Source organism: Haliotis cracherodii, unplaced genomic scaffold, assembly GCF_022045235.1.
Source record: "Haliotis cracherodii isolate W230 unplaced genomic scaffold, xgHalCrac1.p SCAF_10, whole genome shotgun sequence".
NCBI lineage: Eukaryota > Metazoa > Mollusca > Gastropoda > Lepetellida > Haliotidae > Haliotis > Haliotis cracherodii.
The window spans coordinates 25,670,517-25,690,000 of NW_027266265.1; the positions used below are offsets into that span (position 1 = coordinate 25,670,517).

At 41.1% G+C, this 19,484-nt stretch overlaps 1 protein-coding gene across 1 annotated transcript in view; it reads left to right on the forward strand.

Moving 5' to 3' along the window:
- LOC139454212 (ATP-dependent RNA helicase DDX1-like) overlaps positions 1–19,484 on the forward strand; it is a 417,258-nt gene that overhangs the window by 16,368 nt on the left and 381,406 nt on the right. Inside the window, exons 10-14 of the mRNA XM_071235786.1 lie at positions 2,652–2,728; positions 3,968–4,021; positions 13,471–13,531; positions 17,978–18,036; positions 19,480–19,484. The exon at positions 19,480–19,484 is cut by the window's right edge and continues 19 nt beyond it. Coding sequence (XP_071091887.1) covers positions 2,652–2,728; positions 3,968–4,021; positions 13,471–13,531; positions 17,978–18,036; positions 19,480–19,484 — 256 coding nt within the window. The remainder of the gene's footprint in view (positions 1–2,651; positions 2,729–3,967; positions 4,022–13,470; positions 13,532–17,977; positions 18,037–19,479) is intronic.

Genomic DNA, 19,484 nt, shown 5'->3' on the forward strand with positions numbered 1-19,484 from the left:
CCACAACCTCATTTTGAGTCCATTTCGAGTGACAAAACACTAAATATAGCCATCCAATCAAATTACAGAAACTCTGTCATCACATATCAACTCAAATAGAACTGGGAACACCTGGACTTCCCTTCAACAATTTTACTCTTAATATATAGAGGACTCACAGCAAAGCTACAGCAGCCATCTCTTAATACCAATTTTTATTCTGAATGTAGTGACATTTAGTATATGTTTACTAAGGACTCCACATAGATGTTCTGATTTATTTTATCTTTTAACTTATTACTCCTTAATGCATTTACTGCTGTGATTTGACAGAAAGATGAAGCCGTGAGAAGTCCAGTTGCAGAAGTTGTTCTAATTATTTGAGTATTTTTTCCTCTTTCAAATGAGTTGGGAGTTGTAAATTACGATTTTGTTTCATTGTTAGTTGCCTGCTTACAGATTTATGCCTTGTTGCATTAATTGTAACGGCAACAAGTCTGAGATTGATCCGCACCCTTTGTGTTTGGATTTCACAGACTCCTGCTCCGTCTCAGTGTTACTTCAGACGTCCTCTGTGTTGTTGCGTCCAGTGTATGCAACTGCTGCTCCACAGCTGCCTCCTGCTACTAAGGGTAGCCCCTCTACTTCTCGGGCAGAACACCTCTCCTGGCCTCTCTCGATGCAGTTTCAAGTCGTCTTAGTCCAGACATCACTCAAAGGGCCACTCACCTAACTTGGTTACCTTTCTTACTCTTCGTAGGGTGCCTTCATCCCTGATTACGATGCCCCTTCTCCAGATATGGACACACATCTCGGTCTTAGTCAAATGCCAGATTGGATGGCGGATTGCTTGGCTTTGGTCTCCCCATCCACAGGCCCAGATGTGGACAAAAGGGACATGATCTGGTCCCATCCTACGTCTATACCTCCTCCCATATCTGGTGTCCCCCGCCGTGATATTGCTGGAATATTGCTAAAAGCGGCGTAAAACCATACTCACTCACTCACTCACTACGTCTATACCTCCTGACCATCTGTTGAAGGACTTAGTATTTGCCCTTGATGAGGATTTTGCTCCAGCGTTCAAGGCTCCTTGCTTCACATGAACAACCACGAACTAGAAGCTCTCATTCTGGCCATATCACATTGGCAGAATCGTCTCTGGCACACCAAGATAACCATCTCCCATGGCCAACATCACAGTGGTTTGGTGTGTCTGCAGTCAGGGGACACCATACTCGGCTTCTCTGCTGTCATGGACGTTCCACTTCTTCTGGCTCATAGATTGATTGGAACTGCTATTCCTCATCCAAAACATTCCAGGATGCAGGAACATTCTAGTGGATGTTCTTTCCCATCCAGACAAGGTAGCTTCCACGGAGTGGAATCTCCACCCAGAAGCCTTCACTTTGATTTGTCAATGGCTGGGCCACCCCAACACCCGAACATCACAATATCTTCCCTCTTGGATAGTGGGTGCCAAAGACGAGGAGACACTATTCCTATGTCCGCGAGCACTGCGATGGTTCATTCATCCAACTTGTGTTTTGGAAACATCTTTTCATCATGGTTTCTCCTTAATCCCAGATGGAGGTTAGCCGGAACACTCTCTCATTATTGCTCAGGGCGATCATCCTACAGGCTCAGGATGCAGCTAGTATGGATCCCCACAAAGCTGACAACCCGCATGAGGATTAGGGCGGTCCATCTACCATGGCTCTTCATAGTAACTGCTCCATCAAGTCCATAATGGAAGGTTGTTTTGGACGCTGAGATACAGTCTTTGCCAGTCACAGCCTGAGGGATTTGACTTAAGAGGAAGGCGTTCACAGTTTTGGTCCACTGGTGGTGGCTCAAGAAGTCACCAACCTCCGATGCCATCGACGTCTCCCTGGGACCAGAGCTGGCATTGTTCAACTCTCCGGTATTCCATCCAGGATTAGAGGGCTTACATGCTGTTTGCATTAATTGGCTCAGTAGGTTGGTTTCTGATTTTGATGTTATGTTTCTTTCAGTAATGTGATTGTGTATGACATCACCACTTCCGGGGTCACGTGGCAGCTGTGTGAGGGTATTTGCCGCCAGGACGTCTCACATCTTCATCTTTCTGTAAAAAAACAGCAGTAATTGCATTGAGGAGTAATGCAAGATAAGAATACAAATGTTAAAGATATTTAGATTTTACTAATTTGAACTTTCTGTTTTGATCATGCTCTTAAATTCTCTCAATGCACATTTGGCTATGTATTCTTATTCTCTGAAATTGCCGGACTGAGGAAGTTTCTCGTTATCTGTTTGGTGACATATTTGTTTAAATCTTTAGGATTTTAGTGGAAGTTCTTGGCATTATTTATGCAAAACATATCTAAATATTAATGTTCAAAGCAACTTTTCTGAAGTGAGTGTCTTTGTTGACATATCCAGGTGAGTTACAGTGCTGTAGTATTTTATCATTTGTTCATTTGCTTGTCCATACCTCTGTTCATTAGTACTAGACTTGATCTGTATATCAGGCATATATTAAGTGAGCACCTGTAGCCCTGTAATTTTAATAGAGGCTACATCCCATTGTGAACAATCAAACCAGAACTTAGCAAACAAACGTCGGATAACACGAATAAAGATAGTGTAGAAGAAAATATCAAAATGAACAACAAATGTTTTTCTTTCAGGGATTGACTTGGGCAAGGGCTATGACCTTCCTAAACACATACTGCAAGATCAGTTCTATGCTGCAGTAGTCCTGAAGGTGAGTTAAAGTGACACTATATTCAGGATATAAGGGGAGAGTCTAGCTGTCCAGTATATGAGAGATGAGGCCAGGTTGTAGACACAGTGACACTATATACAGGATATAAGGGTAGAGTCTAGCTGTCCAGTATATGAGAGATGAGGCCAGGTTGTAGACACAGTGACACTATATACAGGATATAAGGGTAGAGTCTAGCTGTCCAGTATATGAGAGATGAGGCCAGGTTGTAGACACAGTGACACTATATACAGGATATAAGGGTAGAGTCTAGCTGTCCAGTATATGAGAGATGAGGCCAGGTTGTAGACACAGTGACACTATATACAGGATATAAGGGTAGAGTCTAGCTGTCCAGTATATGAGAGATGAGGCCAGGTTGTAGACACAGTGACACTGTATACAGGATATAAGGGTAGAGTCTAGCTGTCCAGTATATGAGAGATGAGGCCAGGTTGTAGGATGAATGAATGAATGAATAATCTTTATTTCCTCCATTAATTTCGGAGAGTGATTGTTTGTTGTTTTACGACTCACTTTAGCAATAGTCCAGCTAAATGGCGTCAGTCTCTAAATAATCAAGTCTGGACCAGACAATACAGTATTTGACGTCACAAGCATTGATTTACACAATTGGAATAGAATGACATGCATCAACCAAGTCACTGACCCTGACCCCTGGATCATGTTAAACACCGGTTTAGATAACCATGCTTTGGTCATGACCAATTCTAACCCAGTTCTTCAGGATGTGTACAAAGGGACATTATATACAGGATGTGTGGGAGGAAACTAGTTGTCCAGTGTATGACAGCAGCAGCACCTTCATATGCCAAAAATACGCCCTGTGTGAGATTCCAGGGTAGATTAGTTCCTCTTTGCTGGTTGTGAGAGGTGACTGGAGCGTGTGATCGGGCTGGGTGACTTGGTTGGTTGCGCCATTATACCTAGATGGTTTGGATTCTTGCTTACAAAATCAATCACAGGGTTGTCTGGCCCAAACTCAATTATCAATTGACATCCATCTTATAATTTGAATATTGCTGAATTGCTGAGTGTGGTTTTGAAAGAACAAACAAACAATAATAGACTGTCATGCGTATAATGAAATGCCACCTTTTTCAGTTGCGTGTTTATTAGTGTGTACATGTACAGCAAGTGATCAACCAGCGGTCAGCTGTCACATGTACCTTGCATTAATGTACAACATGTGTGATGTATAGAAATTCTTTGTTACAGAATGCAGAAATGCAGTTTAACTTTGGAGATATGCCATTCAAGTTCCCTCCACAGGTAACAAGTTGATCATAGTTTGGACAAATTTTGAAATGTTTCAAAAATACATAATTCCTTAAAATACCTGACCTCTATTAATCATAGCCATAAATCCTCCATTTTGGCTGTCATCACACCTTAAAATCTTTTAGATTTTCAATAAACGTCCTCTTCAGTGCCAACTTATTAATGATAAGTTTTGAGACAAACACTTTCCTCAGGCTAATGCAACTGCTCATGTGTCAGGCAGGAAAATGTCACTGCTTTCCTGTGTATGCTGAAGTGAACATTAAAAAATCTTTGATCCTGGTCTTGCACAATTTTTGGTATGTTATCACTCTGTTATTTCAAGATCACCTATCAAGACAAGATAGAGACATCAAAGGCTAGCAGTGCCTACCCTGAGTACTGATGATTGAACATTAACATTAGTGGGTGCTGGTAGTTAGTTGAAATGTTGTGGAAGATGAACTCTCCCTTGCCATCACAGTCTGGCACCTAGTCTGGGTGCGGTATTGACCAAGATCCGCACCCAAGATATCATAGATGTAGAGAAAGTATGTGCATCACTAAATCAAGATGTTCTTGTTACACCCAACTCTCAAAAGCTGGTGACTTTCCTGAGTCAAAGTCGTCAAGGAGCCTCCCCTGCCCAGTATATGGATCTACATTGGCTACAATGTCACAATGTCATGCCAGGAATCCCTCTCATTTTTCCTGCTCCAACACATCACCTGTACTCAGACACTTCAGAAAAATGTTGGGGCTCTCACATGGACGATGTCACGATGTCACAGTACAGTGATTGACATCATGAGCATCGATCAACGCAATTGAGGTATGATGACATGCATCAACCGAGTCAGTGAGCCTGACCCCCCGATCTGTGACCATAGGTTCTTACATCCATGTCTTGTGAACTTTTTCCTTTTTTGACACTGACAGAACTTGTTCCATCTACAACAAGCTGTCAATAGAAATTCCACAATAAGTTCTCAACCTTCTACTTACATCAAGTACAACCCGATTATTAGGGTCTACATTCACTGTGACCCATGGTGGCAGCCCAGAGGTATAGTCACCCAGTTGCATCTTTGCCATTTTCTTAAAGCTCTGCACGCTAACGTCGAACCCATTCGACAGTGGTGTCACTTCCCGTGCATCGGATGTCGAACCCATTCGACAGGCGAATAGCATAACGACACCCCAAAATAAAACTCGCCGTATCTATTTACCAAGAAGGATTTGCGTAACATTGAAATTATGTACGACATGCATAAATGCTCAGCTTTCTCAATATCAAAACTTTCAGTAATTTATTTACCTCAAAAAGAAAATATCGCGAGTTAAAAAAGTTTTGGCTAAACTTCTCGGGACACAACTACCAGAAACGGCCATTGTTGACTTTCGGCACTTCACGTTGAGCGGCATGCAGTCCGATTTTTTCTTAATAATTTCATCATTTTTCCTATTCGATCATAATTTTTTGTTTGCTGACGAAAGGAAAACACTCATGTTCCTTAATGTCGAAAAATAATGCAACTTTCTGTGTAAGTAATTGTAAACAAAAACAATCTGAATCGTAACATCATCGATTGGATGGAACTTGTACGATCATGGCAACGGCGGTAAACAAACAACTCCACATGCATAGTTATCCCGTTAGACTATTACAATCATTTTGTTACATTTAACTTAATTTTCTAGAATTATTGACACGTATGTATACTGTAAACAGCTTTATTTCTGCGCCATTAAAATATTGCGAATACCACACCAAAGACAATACTGCGACGAGATATTTTTGCGAGTTGCCGTGTTGAGATGACCCCTTAATTACCAAACAATAGACAGCTTCTCTCCGAAGCTAGTTAATCTGAGTTGGCCGGAAAGTTGACCAGTGTCATGAAACCGATTCACGCAAGATGGCTTGTTTCCTGTGTGGACAAAATTGCAAAGGACACTGACGCAATCAAGCGAGGTTGGAAGAAGGCAGGATTACTGTTAGGTAACAGTGACACTGACTGGTCTGTTTACACTGTCATTTGTGATGTATTGTGTGACCATTCTGCATTCATTTGTGTTTTTAACTTATAGAGTAACTTGTGGTTCTGGTTGATTATTTCAACATTTGATGACGTGTTGCAATGAATAAAGTATGTATGTATTATTTATACTTATTTTTGCGTTTTTAATTTTTGCGATTGAGTCTCGTTCGCAAAACTTGCAATTCATAAAACGGTCGCAAAAAATGCCCTGTTTACAGTAAATCTTTGTAAAAAAAAATCATTTTTAAAGAGTTTGCAAATGATTTCGTTTGATAAACTTTTGGACACACTGACAAGCCGACAAATGTCAGTGATATGTTTGGGCATGGCCTAACTCGCGGTTTGTTGAGTTGAACAAAGTCAACACACACAGCGAAAAATGACAAATATTGGATGATACACAAAATCTGAACTTATATGCATTCTAGGTAAACCATTCAATAGCAAAATAGTGCAGTTTACGAGAAATAATCAAAATACTTGCAATTTTAGCTATCATTTCTGAAAGCGGAAGCATGTACTGCATGTGACACATGGAAGCAAAATATGCAAAAGTTTGTAAGCTATCATAAAGAAATTCCGAAATAGATTCAAATTCAAAAGAAAATACATAATTTAATATTTTTCGTCAACTATTTACTATTTATTGATCTGGAGTGCAGTCTTCACTCCTATTTGTTTCATATTTCTTCGTGATTGTCGCCATCAAATGTGTAAGTCTATATCCGAAACCGTAATGGATTTCATGCTCGATGATTTTAATTTAAAAATATTTTCTAAAAACGAACGCAACGGAGAGCGATATAACGTATTGATATGGCATAATAATAACAACATAATATTGTATTGGTCTAACATTACAAAAAGAACAATTTAAATTATTAAAGATGTTGTTGAAAACTTTCTGAGAACCTCCTGTCCTCTGAACTGATTAAAGTTTTGGTACACGACGACTGTATGGGGGTAGTGTTAATAAGTTTGCTGGGAAGATGACATCTGTGGAAAATATAAAAGATTTTGTTAACTGACAACAACCAAAATGGGGAACTAATGACTATGATGTAATAGAGGTAGTATTATAGAATTATACATAATGATAAATATTGTTTGATTTATTATTTAATGCGAAGTATGTTTTTATTTGTAAGGGAGGAGTCCTGGGATATGGTGTATTGATAGGGTGTATTAGAATGGTATTTCATGTTTCTGCCCATGACTGACTGACACTGACACAGCATGGCCAGGTAGGTATAACTGTCAGGATGGTTGGATGAGATCCTGATGTTATGACAGTCTGGGTAATAGTGTTGATAATTCCCTAATTCCAGGCTGTGTGATAGTGTTGATATTTCCCTGATTCCAGGCTGTGTGATAGTGTTGATATTTCTCTGATTCCAGGCTGTGTAATAGTGTTGATATTTCCCTGATTCCAGGCTGTGTGATAGTGTTGATATTTCCCTAATTCCAGGCTGTGTGATAGTGTTGATAATTCCCTGATTCCAGGCTGTGTGAAAGTGTTGATATTCCCCTAATTCCAGGCTGTGTAATAGTGTTGATAATTCCCTGATTCCAGGCTGTGTGATAGTGTTGATATTTCCCTGATTCCAGGCTGTGTGATAGTGTTGATATTTCCCTGATTCCAGGCTGTGTAATAGTGTTGATATTTCCCTGATTCCAGGCTGTGTGATAGTGTTGATATTTCTCTGATTCCAGGCTGTGTGAAAGTGTTGATATTTCCCTAATTCCAGGCTGTATGATAGTGTTGATATTTCCCTAATTCCAGGCTGTGTGAAAGTGTTGATAATTCCCTGATTCCAGGCTGTGTGAAAGTGTTGATATTCCCCTAATTCCAGGCTGTGTAATAGTGTTGATAATTCCCTGATTCCAGGCAGTGTGATAGTGTTATCATGGAACTGTTCTAGGTGAACAATACCTTCCAAATGACGTGCTGGTTTTCTTGGGGAATTAGTCAGCAAAGAGCCAGAGCCACAGGAGACTAATCACAATTTTATTTACAAGAACAATTAACAATTTACAATTTATACTTAGATAATAACAGAGGGTGCTACAGAGAGTCGGTACACACTCTGGGCTGTGGGAGAGAGGTCTGCTTGGTAAGAGAGTCAAACCCCTTCTCTGTTAGAACTTACTTACTTACTTACTTACGTTTGGAGATTTAACGTGCGCTTTCCGACTGGAGCGTATTTCGCACACGGGCCCGGTCGGGCCATTTAGCGTGGTTTTGAAGGGAAAATAAAGGTGTTGCAACCAGAGGGGGGTTTTAGTGGTTGCTTATATAAGTTTTGGAGATTTTGAAATTTGGAATGCATGCCTAGGGGTGTGGTAGTGTACTAAGGGAGTGTGTTGGTGTGTGTTTGTTTGTTTATGTGGTGTGGTTGAGTGTTTTTAGATGCGGATCATTAGATTGGTTTTAGTTAAGTATACGCCTAGTGCTTTAAATTTTTCTATATTGTTATGTGGATTTAGGATTGATTCTAGGGTTATGGCTTTATCTACTTTTAGATTTGTTTGGAGTGTTGCTCGGTGGGTTTGGTAGTGCGTGCAGTGTAAGAGTGCATGTTCTATTGTTTCCAGGTGTGGGCAGTGTGGGCATTTTCCGGTTGCGTGTTTTTTTATTTTTAGGAGTTGACTGTTTAGTTTAGTGTGACCTGTTTGGAGTTTGGTGATTATTCTATCAATTTTCTTGGATGGATGGAGGATTTTAGGTTTGGTTAGAGGTTTTTTGAGGATTTTGATTATCTGTGTGTTTGTTTTTAGGTATGTCTTATGCCATTTTTGGGTGATTTTACGTTTGTTAATGCTTTTGATCTCTGCTTTAGATATTGGTAGATTAAGGCTTATTTCAGGAATTTTGAGGGATTTTTTGGCGGCTTGATCGGCGTTTTCGTTTCCATATATTCCTACGTGGGCTGGGATCCAGATAAATGCTATTTGTTTGCCTGCCTCTGTTAAGTTATTTGCGCTTTTGAGTATTTGGTTAATGAGTTTAGGGCGGTTTTTGGTGTTTTTATTTTGGAGGGCCTGTAGTCCACTTAGTGAGTCTGTGAGTATTAGGATTTTTTTATGTTTTTTAGCATGTTGGTTATGGAGGGCGGATGCTATGCCCATTAACTCTGCAGTGAAGATGGATTGGTTGTTTGGGAGTCGATAAGATTGAGTGTTCCTATTTGGTTGTGCTATGTGGACTCCGAAACCAGTGCGATTTGTGATCGGATCGGAAGATCCGTCTGTGTAGATGTGGCACCAATTTGGCCAGTTTTCGTGTATGTAAGCTAGTGTGGTGGATTTAGCTATGTTTGGATCGGTTTGTTTGTTTATTGAGTTTGCCAGAGATGTGTCTATTTGGGGGATTTTTAGTTTTGGGGTAAATATATTTGATGGTTTGCAGTTTTGTTGGAGGTTATCTATTTGGTTTTCGTTTAGGTAGTTGAAAATTCGTTGAGATATTGGAGTAAGTAAAGGGTGCTTCCTAGTTAGAGCCTGGTTACGAGGGCGGATATTTTCGTTTATGAGGTTTTGGATGAGAGGGTTTGATTGGGACGAGGCCCAGAAATTAAGGGTTAAGTGTTGCCTACGTAGGTTTAGTGGCATTTCTCCTGTTAAGGCCTGAAGTGAAGTGAGAGAGGTGCCATGTTGGGAACGTGTGACTATTTTAAGAGCTTGGTATTGGATTGAGTCTAGTTTTTTGGTTAGGTTATTGCTAAGCGTATCATAGATCGCACATCCGTAATCTTATTTAGACCTAATTAGTGATGTGTAGAGAGAGAGTAGAGTATCTTTGGAGGCCCCCCAGTTGGAGCCGGTGAGGCATCTTAGTGCGTTTAGATCTTTGCTGCATTTAGTTGTTAAGTTTTTAACGTGGGCCTCCCATGTTAGGTGTTGATCGAAGATTAGCCCTAGGAATTTGGTTTGTTTTTGGAACTTAATTGGTTTATTGTTTAATTTAAGATTTGGGGTGGTGTGTTTCATTTTTCGGTGTTTGAAGACTATTCCTGTAGTTTTTTCGGAGTTTAGGGAGAAGCCCCACTTGTCTGCCCATTGCTGTATTTTATTTAGGGATTTTTGGAGTAGATTTTGGGAAGTTGACATACTTTTTGTGCGGATCCAGAGGGCTCCGTCATCTGCGAATTTGGATGTTTTAATTTTAGGGGATAGGCCCTCGAAGAGGTCATTGATCATTATGTTAAAGAGTGTTGGGCTAAGAATGCTGCCCTGGGGAGTGCCGTTTTCTAGGGGACACTGGTCCGATAGAACCTTGTCTATACCCACTGTGATTTTTCGGTTATTTAGGAAGTCTTGGATGTAGTTAACGATTTGTCCTTTTAGTCCTATTTTTTTAAGTTTTTGAATTAGCCCGTTGTGCCAAACCATGTCGAATGCTTTTGAGAAGTCCAAGAAGATGCCTGTAGTATATTGTTTGTTGAGTTGTCCTGTTTTGATCTCCTGTTCTAACCGGGCGAGATTGTCTAGAGTTGAGCGGCCAGGAGTGAACCCGCTTTGGTCTGTATTTATGGTGTTGTTTAGAGTTAGGTAGTGTTGTAATCTATTTTTGGTCATAGATTCCATTACTTTACATAAGTTTGAGGTCAGAGATATTGGCCTGTAAGAGTTAGCTTGGTTTGTAGGTTTGTCGGGTTTAGGGATAGGGATAACTAGAGCCTGTTTCCAAGAGGTTGGTACCTGGCCGTTTAGGTAGATTAGATTATAGAGTTTGAGTAGTGACTGTAGTAGCTTGGGAGGGAGTTTTTTGATTATTTGGTAGGATGTTAGGTCTAGTCCTGGGGCTGTTCCCTTTTTCCTGTTTTGGAGTACATAGTTTAGTTCTTCTATTGTGAAGGGTTGGTTTATTTCTAGGTTATCGTTTAATTCTTTGGTAGGTTTGGATTCTGTTTTGAGTTTTGTTTGGAATTTATCACTGAAGTTTTTGTTACTGCTGATGGTCGAAAAGTGTTTAGCTAGGTTATTTGCTTTTTCGCTGGGGTTGGTTGAGTTATTTATATTAGGAGTTTTTTTGTGTCTTTTTAGGCCTCTAATGGCATGAATTTTGCGCCAGACCGTCCTGGCATCTGTGCGGTTATTTAATCCCTCGCAAAATTTTTTCCAGTCCCTGGTTTTGGCTATTTTGACTAGGTTTTGGACCTCATGGTTTAGTTTGTGGGCTATAGGTATGTAGTTATGGTCGCGTTTGGCTTTATTGAAGGCTTTTTTACGTTTTTGTCTGGTTTGTTCTATTTCCTCGTTCCACCAGGGTACTGAGGGTTTGCCTGATTTGTTTGCTTTTCTAAAGGGTATTGAATTTTTAGCTGAGGTGATTATGTATTCTGTTAGGTTTTTGCAGAAGGTTTCTGGGTCATTATGTTCTATCTCGTTTAGATTGGCTTGTTTGCAGATATTTTGGAATTTATCCCAGTTAGCCTGGTTATAGTTAAATTTGGGTTCTGAGTTTTCGGGTTTGTCGGGGACGTTGGTATTTCCTATGGTTATGTTTATTGGGAAGTGGTCACTTCCTAGTGGGGCGTCGTGAACTTCCCATTGAGTGCTTTGGGCTAAATCTGAGGTGCATATACTTAGGTCGATAGCCGACATGTCTCTATTGCTTTTATCATATCTGGTTGGTTGGTTATTGTTAAGTAATACGAAATCGTTGGCCTCTATCCATTCAGAGATTATTTTACCGTGATTGTTTATTTTTTCCCCCGTGCCCCAGGAGGGGTGGTGGGCATTAAAGTCTCCTAGGAAAATTGTTGACTTTTTGCCTATTTGTTGAAGTATGTTTAGATCCTCTGCTTGGATTTTTTGTTGATGCCAGTGGTAGATATTTATGATGTTTATTTTTTTGTTGTTTAGGGTGATTTGAATACCGTTGGTTTCTAGGTTTGGGGTGTTTATTTTGATCTCTTCATAGTTTAAGTCTTCTCTAATTAGTATGGCTAAGCCTCCTGATGCTCTAGTTGTTTTGGTTTTAGGACGATCTGTTCTGACTATGTTATAGTTGGCTAAGTTAAATTTTGATTTATTTGAGAATTTTGTTTCTTGGATGCATGCTACATGCGGTCCTTTGTTTAGTTTAAATTTTGCTTTTAGTTCGTGGCTGTGCGAGTTAAGCCCGCCAGCATTCCACTGAAAAATATTTAGTCCTGCCATTATTTGGGTTTTTAGTGTTTGGAGATTGGTTGTTTTATGGGATTATTTTATATATCTGAGATAATTAGTTGGTAACCTGTATTGAAGTCTTTATAGTTTTGGGTGGTGAGTTTGAGTTTGAATGCTACTTTATGCAGGGCTTTAGTGCTAGCATCTGGATTTATTTGTTTTAGCATGTAAGCTAGAAGGAGAGTAACACTATTTAGCGTGTTTTTGGGGAGAGTTTGGGGTTTACGTTAGAACTTGGCTACAGTATGTATTTAATGAAAGTTTGAACAATAGAAAGGAATGTGATTGGTTGATACACGATTGGTTGTGTCCTATGCTAAATGGATGGCTGGACAGAGGGGAATACTAAATCCTGTTAATCCTGTTGGACTGGCACTAATCTTGTTGACATATTTACTGGATGCTTTGAAAGAGATTAGGGTGTCACTATAGATGAGCTTGTGTGGGGCTAATCCTTAATGCCCTACAGACGAGCTTGTATGTATATTGTTGATATTTCTCTGATTCCAGGCTGTGTAATAGTGTTGATATTTCCCTGATTCCAGGCTGTGTGATAGTGTTGATATTTCTCTGATTCCAGGCTGTGTAATAGTGTTGATATTTCTCTGATTCCAGGCTGTGTAATATTGTTGATATTTCTCTGATTCCAGGCTGTGTAATAGTGTTGATATTTCCCTGATTCCAGGCTGTGTGATAGTGTTGATATTTCCCTAATTCCAGGCTGTGTAATAGTGTTGATATTTCTCTGATTCCAGGCTGTGTAATATTGTTGATATTTCTCTGATTCCAGGCTGTGTAATAGTGTTGATATTTCTCTGATTCCAGGCTGTGTAATAGTGTTGATATTTCTCTGATTCCAGGCTGTGTAATAGTGTTGATATTTCTCTGATTCCAGGCTGTGTGATAGTGTTGATATTTCTCTGATTCCAGGCTGTGTAATAGTGTTGATATTTCTCTGATTCCAGGCTGTGTAATAGTGTTGATATTTCTCTGATTCCAGGCTGTGTAATAGTGTTGATATTTCTCTGATTCCAGGCTGTGTAATAGTGTTGATATTTCTCTGATTCCAGGCTGTGTAATAGTGTTGATATTTCTCTGATTCCAGGCTGTGTAATAGTGTTGATATTTCCCTAATTCTAGGCTGTGTAATAGTGTTGATATTTCTCTGATTCCAGGCTGTGTAATATTGTTGATATTTCTCTGATTCCAGGCTGTGTAATAGTGTTGATATTTCTCTGATTCCAGGCTGGTTACACTGCCCTGTGTAAGGCTGCCTCACAGTGTGTTGTGGAATCAAGGATTCTCGGTGAGTTCTAACTACACTCTTTCTCAGTGTATAGATTATTACAGAAGACACATGGACATCTTGTATTGAAGCTCTTTATGCCAGGAATGCCTTTAGAAGCATTATGGTTACATGCGAGGGCTGGTCAAAAAGTTCTAGCTATGACTAACTTTCAACTATGGGCCATAACAAAGTCAACTAGTATATTGTTCAAGTTGTTTATTGCAAGTGTATTTGATCTGTTGAGGCTGTTTGTATATTAGTGACGTCCTGTTGAACGTGATAGGGGTCCAGATGGACACAGAAATGGAAGAGAACGAGTACTGAGCAGTCATCAAAGTACTTACTTGAGAGAAAAGTACTCCCCACATGACTGCATGTCACAAGTGTATGGGGATAAGTGTCCTAGCTATTCCGCTGTTAGTCCTTGGGCACACCTCACACCTCTCGACTTGCAAAGGCTGCTATGTGGCAATGTGGGTTAAAAGAGCTTCCTCAACCTCCACACTCACCAGACATGGCACCATGTGCTTTCCACCTGTTTCCTAACTTGAAGGAACACCTTCGTGGAAAGTGCTTCTTCCTGATTGGAATTGAAAAGCTTCACTATCAATATGAGAAGTATATTGTAATTTTGTAATAATTGAGATTTTGTTGAAAAATAAAATTAAAAACACTTTCACAGTTGTTGGGTTTTCGTTGTAAGGCTTAGAACTTCTTGACCATCCTTATTCTTCCAATCCTTGTTGAAGTGTGCTAAAACAAAGTTTCCAGCTTCTGAGCTTCATTCGCCAAACACCCCTTGTTTCGAGTCACCGACTGATACACATTCAGACCGGCAAGCATCTGACAAGTTGCACTCTCCAGTCATGTCACTTCCCTCCCAAACTTGTGTGAGCGACCCTCCTACCAGTACTGTTCCCACAGTGAGTACTCCCTTAACGACTTCATGGGATCACAAATAACAGACACCACCCTCGGTTTCACAGATTGGTTCTCTACTACAGTCCATATCGGCGGCATTACAGCTATGAGTTGGATGGTAACATCGCTACCATCGCCCCGAAACATTCCTCTACAACATTTGTTATTGATAATAAGGAACTATGCATCTAGATGTCACCTTCAGAAGGACACTGCCCTTAATAATCACCATATTATCAACGACAGAGGCGATAGGAATGTCCGTGACCCAGGCTAGGAAGTCCAACATCAGAGGGACCATAAATCTAGTCCAAAGCAAATTCCAGGATGTTATGGATCTTATCACACATCAATTGGGATCAATCACCTCGCTATGGTGCAGAGGCCTACATTACTACTGTCCAGGATGTGGCTCAAGAAGTAACTAAGGAAACTCACCTCCAGGTGTCAGTAGATCTCCTAAGACTTCAGAGGCAACAATTAGAGGACCAACAAGGACAAGATCACAGAGGCAGACTCGGACACTCATAGGAGTCCCTTCAACAATGTCCACTCCACTCCAAAGAGTGTACCCCGGCTAGACAACTGACAACACTACAGGACATGATAGTTACGTCGATATCCAAACATGTCCTAGAGTGTTATGACCCAGTCCCAGAATCAAGGGGTTTTATCCACAGATAGACGGCAAGAAATTCAGCATGATTTTCAACATGAAGCTGTTCAACAGGCAGTTCCTAGAGAAACCAGCTCACTTTCACATGGCGTCCGTTGCGCTCTTTCCCACCATCATTCGACAAGGGGAATACATGGTCAGCCTAGTTCTTCAAGACGCAAACCTGCACGTACCCATCCATCAAGGGACCGCCATTACCTCCTGTTTATTTTCCAAGGTCATCACTACCAGTGGAAGGTGCTCCTGTTTGGTATTTCTACCTCGTGGCTTTTTACCTGCCTTTCAAAGCCCATCACAAAGTTTCTAGACGTCAGAGGGATCGTCTTTGAGTCATTCATCGATGACTTAATCCAGACCCACGCTGACTGGAATGTTCTGTTCTCGCCTTTGTACAGAGATTACTTCATCAGGTAGGTTGTCTAGTCAACACAGAAAAGTCGGAAACCACACCCTCTCGGCAACTGTAGTTCATCAGAGCTATTTTCGACATCATGGGAAGATGTTCGTTCTGCCGGACAGGTGCAAGAAGATACAACAACTTGTGCCTTTAGCACTCAGACAGAGTCTACATCTTCGACAATAGCAACAGTTGTTCGGTCTACTGATGTTGGTTTAAGATCTCACCGAGAGAAGTCGACACAACTATTGCCAATTTTTCTCAGACCTTATCTTCAGATCAACAATTGTCGGGTCCCAAGTCAGCTCCCGCAGCCGGTACAGACATCTGCAGCGGTGGTTATCCAAGACTCATGTCTGCTCCAGAGTCCCCTCGGAACTTTTTCTGCCAAGCTTCACCTGTTTGTGGATGTATCGACAGTGGGTTGGTGAGCGCACCTGCAGAATTGTAAGACATCAGGACTTTGGTCAGCAATAGAATAATTGGGCGGAAGTGGTCCAGTCATCTCGACTCATGATACAGTCTGACAATGCCTCAGACGTTAGGTACATTAACAAGATGGGATTCACCAAGTCAGCCTCCCTGTTGACCCTGATGATGGACTTCATTCATCTGATCAATACTCTGGACATCAGTGACCAAGCTCAACACATTCTGGGAGTTAGTAACGTCAGGGCAGACACCCTGCCCCGTTCAGATCAACCATACTCGACAGAATGGCATCTACATCTGGAAATCTTGATTTGCCGCCTCTACCATTGCCAAGAGATCAACCTATTTGCCACCAGCTTCAACAAACAACTTCCTAGATTCGTCTGTTTGATTCCGGATCAAAAGGTGTGGGAGTGCAACGCTTTGGCCATATCGTGGGAGAATCTCAACACTTACTCCTTTCCAGCAACAGCGCTTCTACTTTGGGTGATTCAGAAGCTGGTCACCACGACTCAGCTATGCCTTACTGGCCAGCTCACAGCTGGTTCATTGTGTTGGTATACCTCTCAAAGGGAAACCATCATCCACTTCCCTTGCGAAGATCTTCTCCTTCAATCTCACTCCAGACTGCTACATCAATCACAGGGTCTATATGTCTGGTTCATCTCCAGAAGTCCTTAGTCTCCCATACATTGGTCTCCTTTTGGTTATGATCTACAACTCTCCTTGCCTACAGCGGGATTGCCTCCACCTCAGACACTGAATCTTCCTGAGACGAGAGCTATCGCATTATCATGGCTCTGCATAGCAATTGCTCCCTCAGCACTATCATAGAAGGATGTTTCTGGAAGTCTGACACAGTCTTCACCTACCACAACTTACGAGTTATCTCCATAACTGATGTCCAAGGGCTTCACCACTTTGGTCCGCTAGTCCTGGCTCAACAATCAATGACAGCCCGTCAACACAAATAGGATGTGAGTACCACTCGCAGTCGAGTATATCGTATTTTGTACAACATGAATAAATAATTGAGAGCCACTCCTTTGTTTATATTTTTCTTAATCAGGGTTCCCAGATCAAGGCTTCAATGGAGAAGCAAAAAATTCATCTGTGGCAACAGCGGTATCCCAAACCCTTACCTGCTCATTTCTGCCTTGAGCATGTGAAGTACCAGTATTGGTTTGAAGATCCTCTTCTGGATATTGTCGATCATTTCCTCGTCTTGTCTTAGCGAGTTCTATCCTGCGGTGGGATTTATAACTTCGACAAAGAGTAAAATGAGATGCCAAGCAAATGAGGCCTACGTCAATAGAGCGTATGGGTGACTTTGCTTGTAGAGATAATTGACTGGAGACCCCTTCCAGATTGGTTAAAAGTTGTGGTTGAATAGGTTACCCTACTTCAAACTATACGGCCGCAATAGTCATAGTACGAGTATGCCTTCGGACGTGAATGTGTGACAATCTCAGGATTGAAGCATGTTTAGCACCAGCTTCCTCGTGTAAATCTCATGGTTATAAGACAAAGACAGGCTGGGGTAATCTGCGACCCACCGTCCAACCATGGCACAAATGCAAAGAGTGATAAGTTTAAACATTTTAAAATTTTACAGTAAATTGTATATTAATCATACTTATCTTATCTCACATGGTCTATGCCTGCCCTTTCATCCCTGCATCACAATTACACAGCGTGTCAACTCCAAGAAAGAGAATGATTAGGCAGAGAGTGTCAGGTGATCAGCACACATACGGCAAGCTGCACATAATCTGGGTGCAAGACCTGATTGACAGGGTTGTGGTGATGTTTGGGCGAATGAAGCTTAGAAGCTGGAAACTTTGTTTTTGGACATTTCCACACAAGGATCGGAAGAGATGAGATGCATAGACTGAGTTAGGATAAGTATTATAAATATACAATTTACTGTAAAATTTATATCAACTCATCGAACCATCTGATTGATCAATATGATATGCGGCACATTAACTTGTTTTCTAGGATGCAGTTCTTATTGTATTGAGTGTTGATGTTGTAGCTGCCAGTGCTGTCAATGCCAAGCCAGCCCCTAATGCTCCACAGGCTATCATCATAGAGGTCAGTAACACTACGTAGTGGGTTGCCATGTTCATACGCCTAACTAATGCTCTACAGACTGTCGTCATACAGGAAACACTACGTAGTGGGTTGCCATGTTCATATACCTAACCAATGCTCTACAGGCTGTCGTCATACAGGAAACACTACGTAGTGAGTTGCAATGTTCATACAGCTAACTAATGCTCTACAGGCTGTCGTCATACAGGAAACACTACGTAGTGGGTTGCCATGTTCATATACCTAACTAATGCTCTACAGGCTGTCGTCATACAGGAAACACTACGTAGTGAGTTGCAATGTTCATACAGCTAACTAATGCTCTACAGGCTGTCGTCATACAGGAAACACTGTGTAGTGGGTTGCCATGTTCATATACCTAACTAATGCTCTACAGGCTGTCGTCATACAGGAAACACTACGTAGTGAGTTGCAATGTTCATACAGCTAACTAATGCTCTACAGGCTGTCGTCATACAGGAAACACTACGTAGTGGGTTGCAATGTTCATACAGCTAACTAATGCTCTACAGGCTGTCGTCATACAGGAAACACTACGTAGTGGGTTGCAATGTTCATATACCTAACTAATGCTCTACAGGCTGTCGTCATACAGGAAACACTACGTAGTGAGTTGCAATGTTCATACAGCTAACTAATGCTCTACAGGCTGTCGTCATACAGGAAACACTACGTAGTGAGTTGCAATGTTCATACAGCTAACTAATGCTCTACAGGCTGTCGTCATACAGGAAACACTGTGTAGTGGGTTGCCATGTTCATATACCTAACTAATGCTCTACAGGCTGTCGTCATACAGGAAACACTACGTAGTGAGTTGCAATGTTCATACAGCTAACTAATGCTCTACAGGCTGTCGTCATACAGGAAACACTACGTAGTGGGTTGCCATGTTCATATACCTAACTAATGCTCTACAGGCTGTCGTCATACAGGAAACACTACGTAGTGAGTTGCAATGTTCATACAGCTAACTAATGCTCTACAGGCTGTCGTCATACAGGAAACACTGTGTAGTGGGTTGCCATGTTCATATACCTAACTAATGCTCTACAGGCTGTCGTCATACAGGAAACACTGTGTAGTGGGTTGCCATGTTCATATACCTAACTAATGCTCTACAGGCTGTCGTCATACAGGAAACACTGTGTAGTGGGTTGCCATGTTCATATACCTAACTAATGCTCTACAGGCTGTCGTCATACAGGAAACACTGTGTAGTGGGTTGCCATGTTCTTGCCCTCTTGGTGCCGTCATTGGCATGTTAGAATGATAACAACAACAGAAGTGCATGGACATTGCCAACAGACATTGTAATAAATGTAACAAAATCAAGTTTAAGTTTATTTCATTTGTAAGTGTTTATCAGGTTGTGATATTCAATGCAGTTTGTTGATGCTGTAGTCTTCTTCCATATTGCAGCCCTC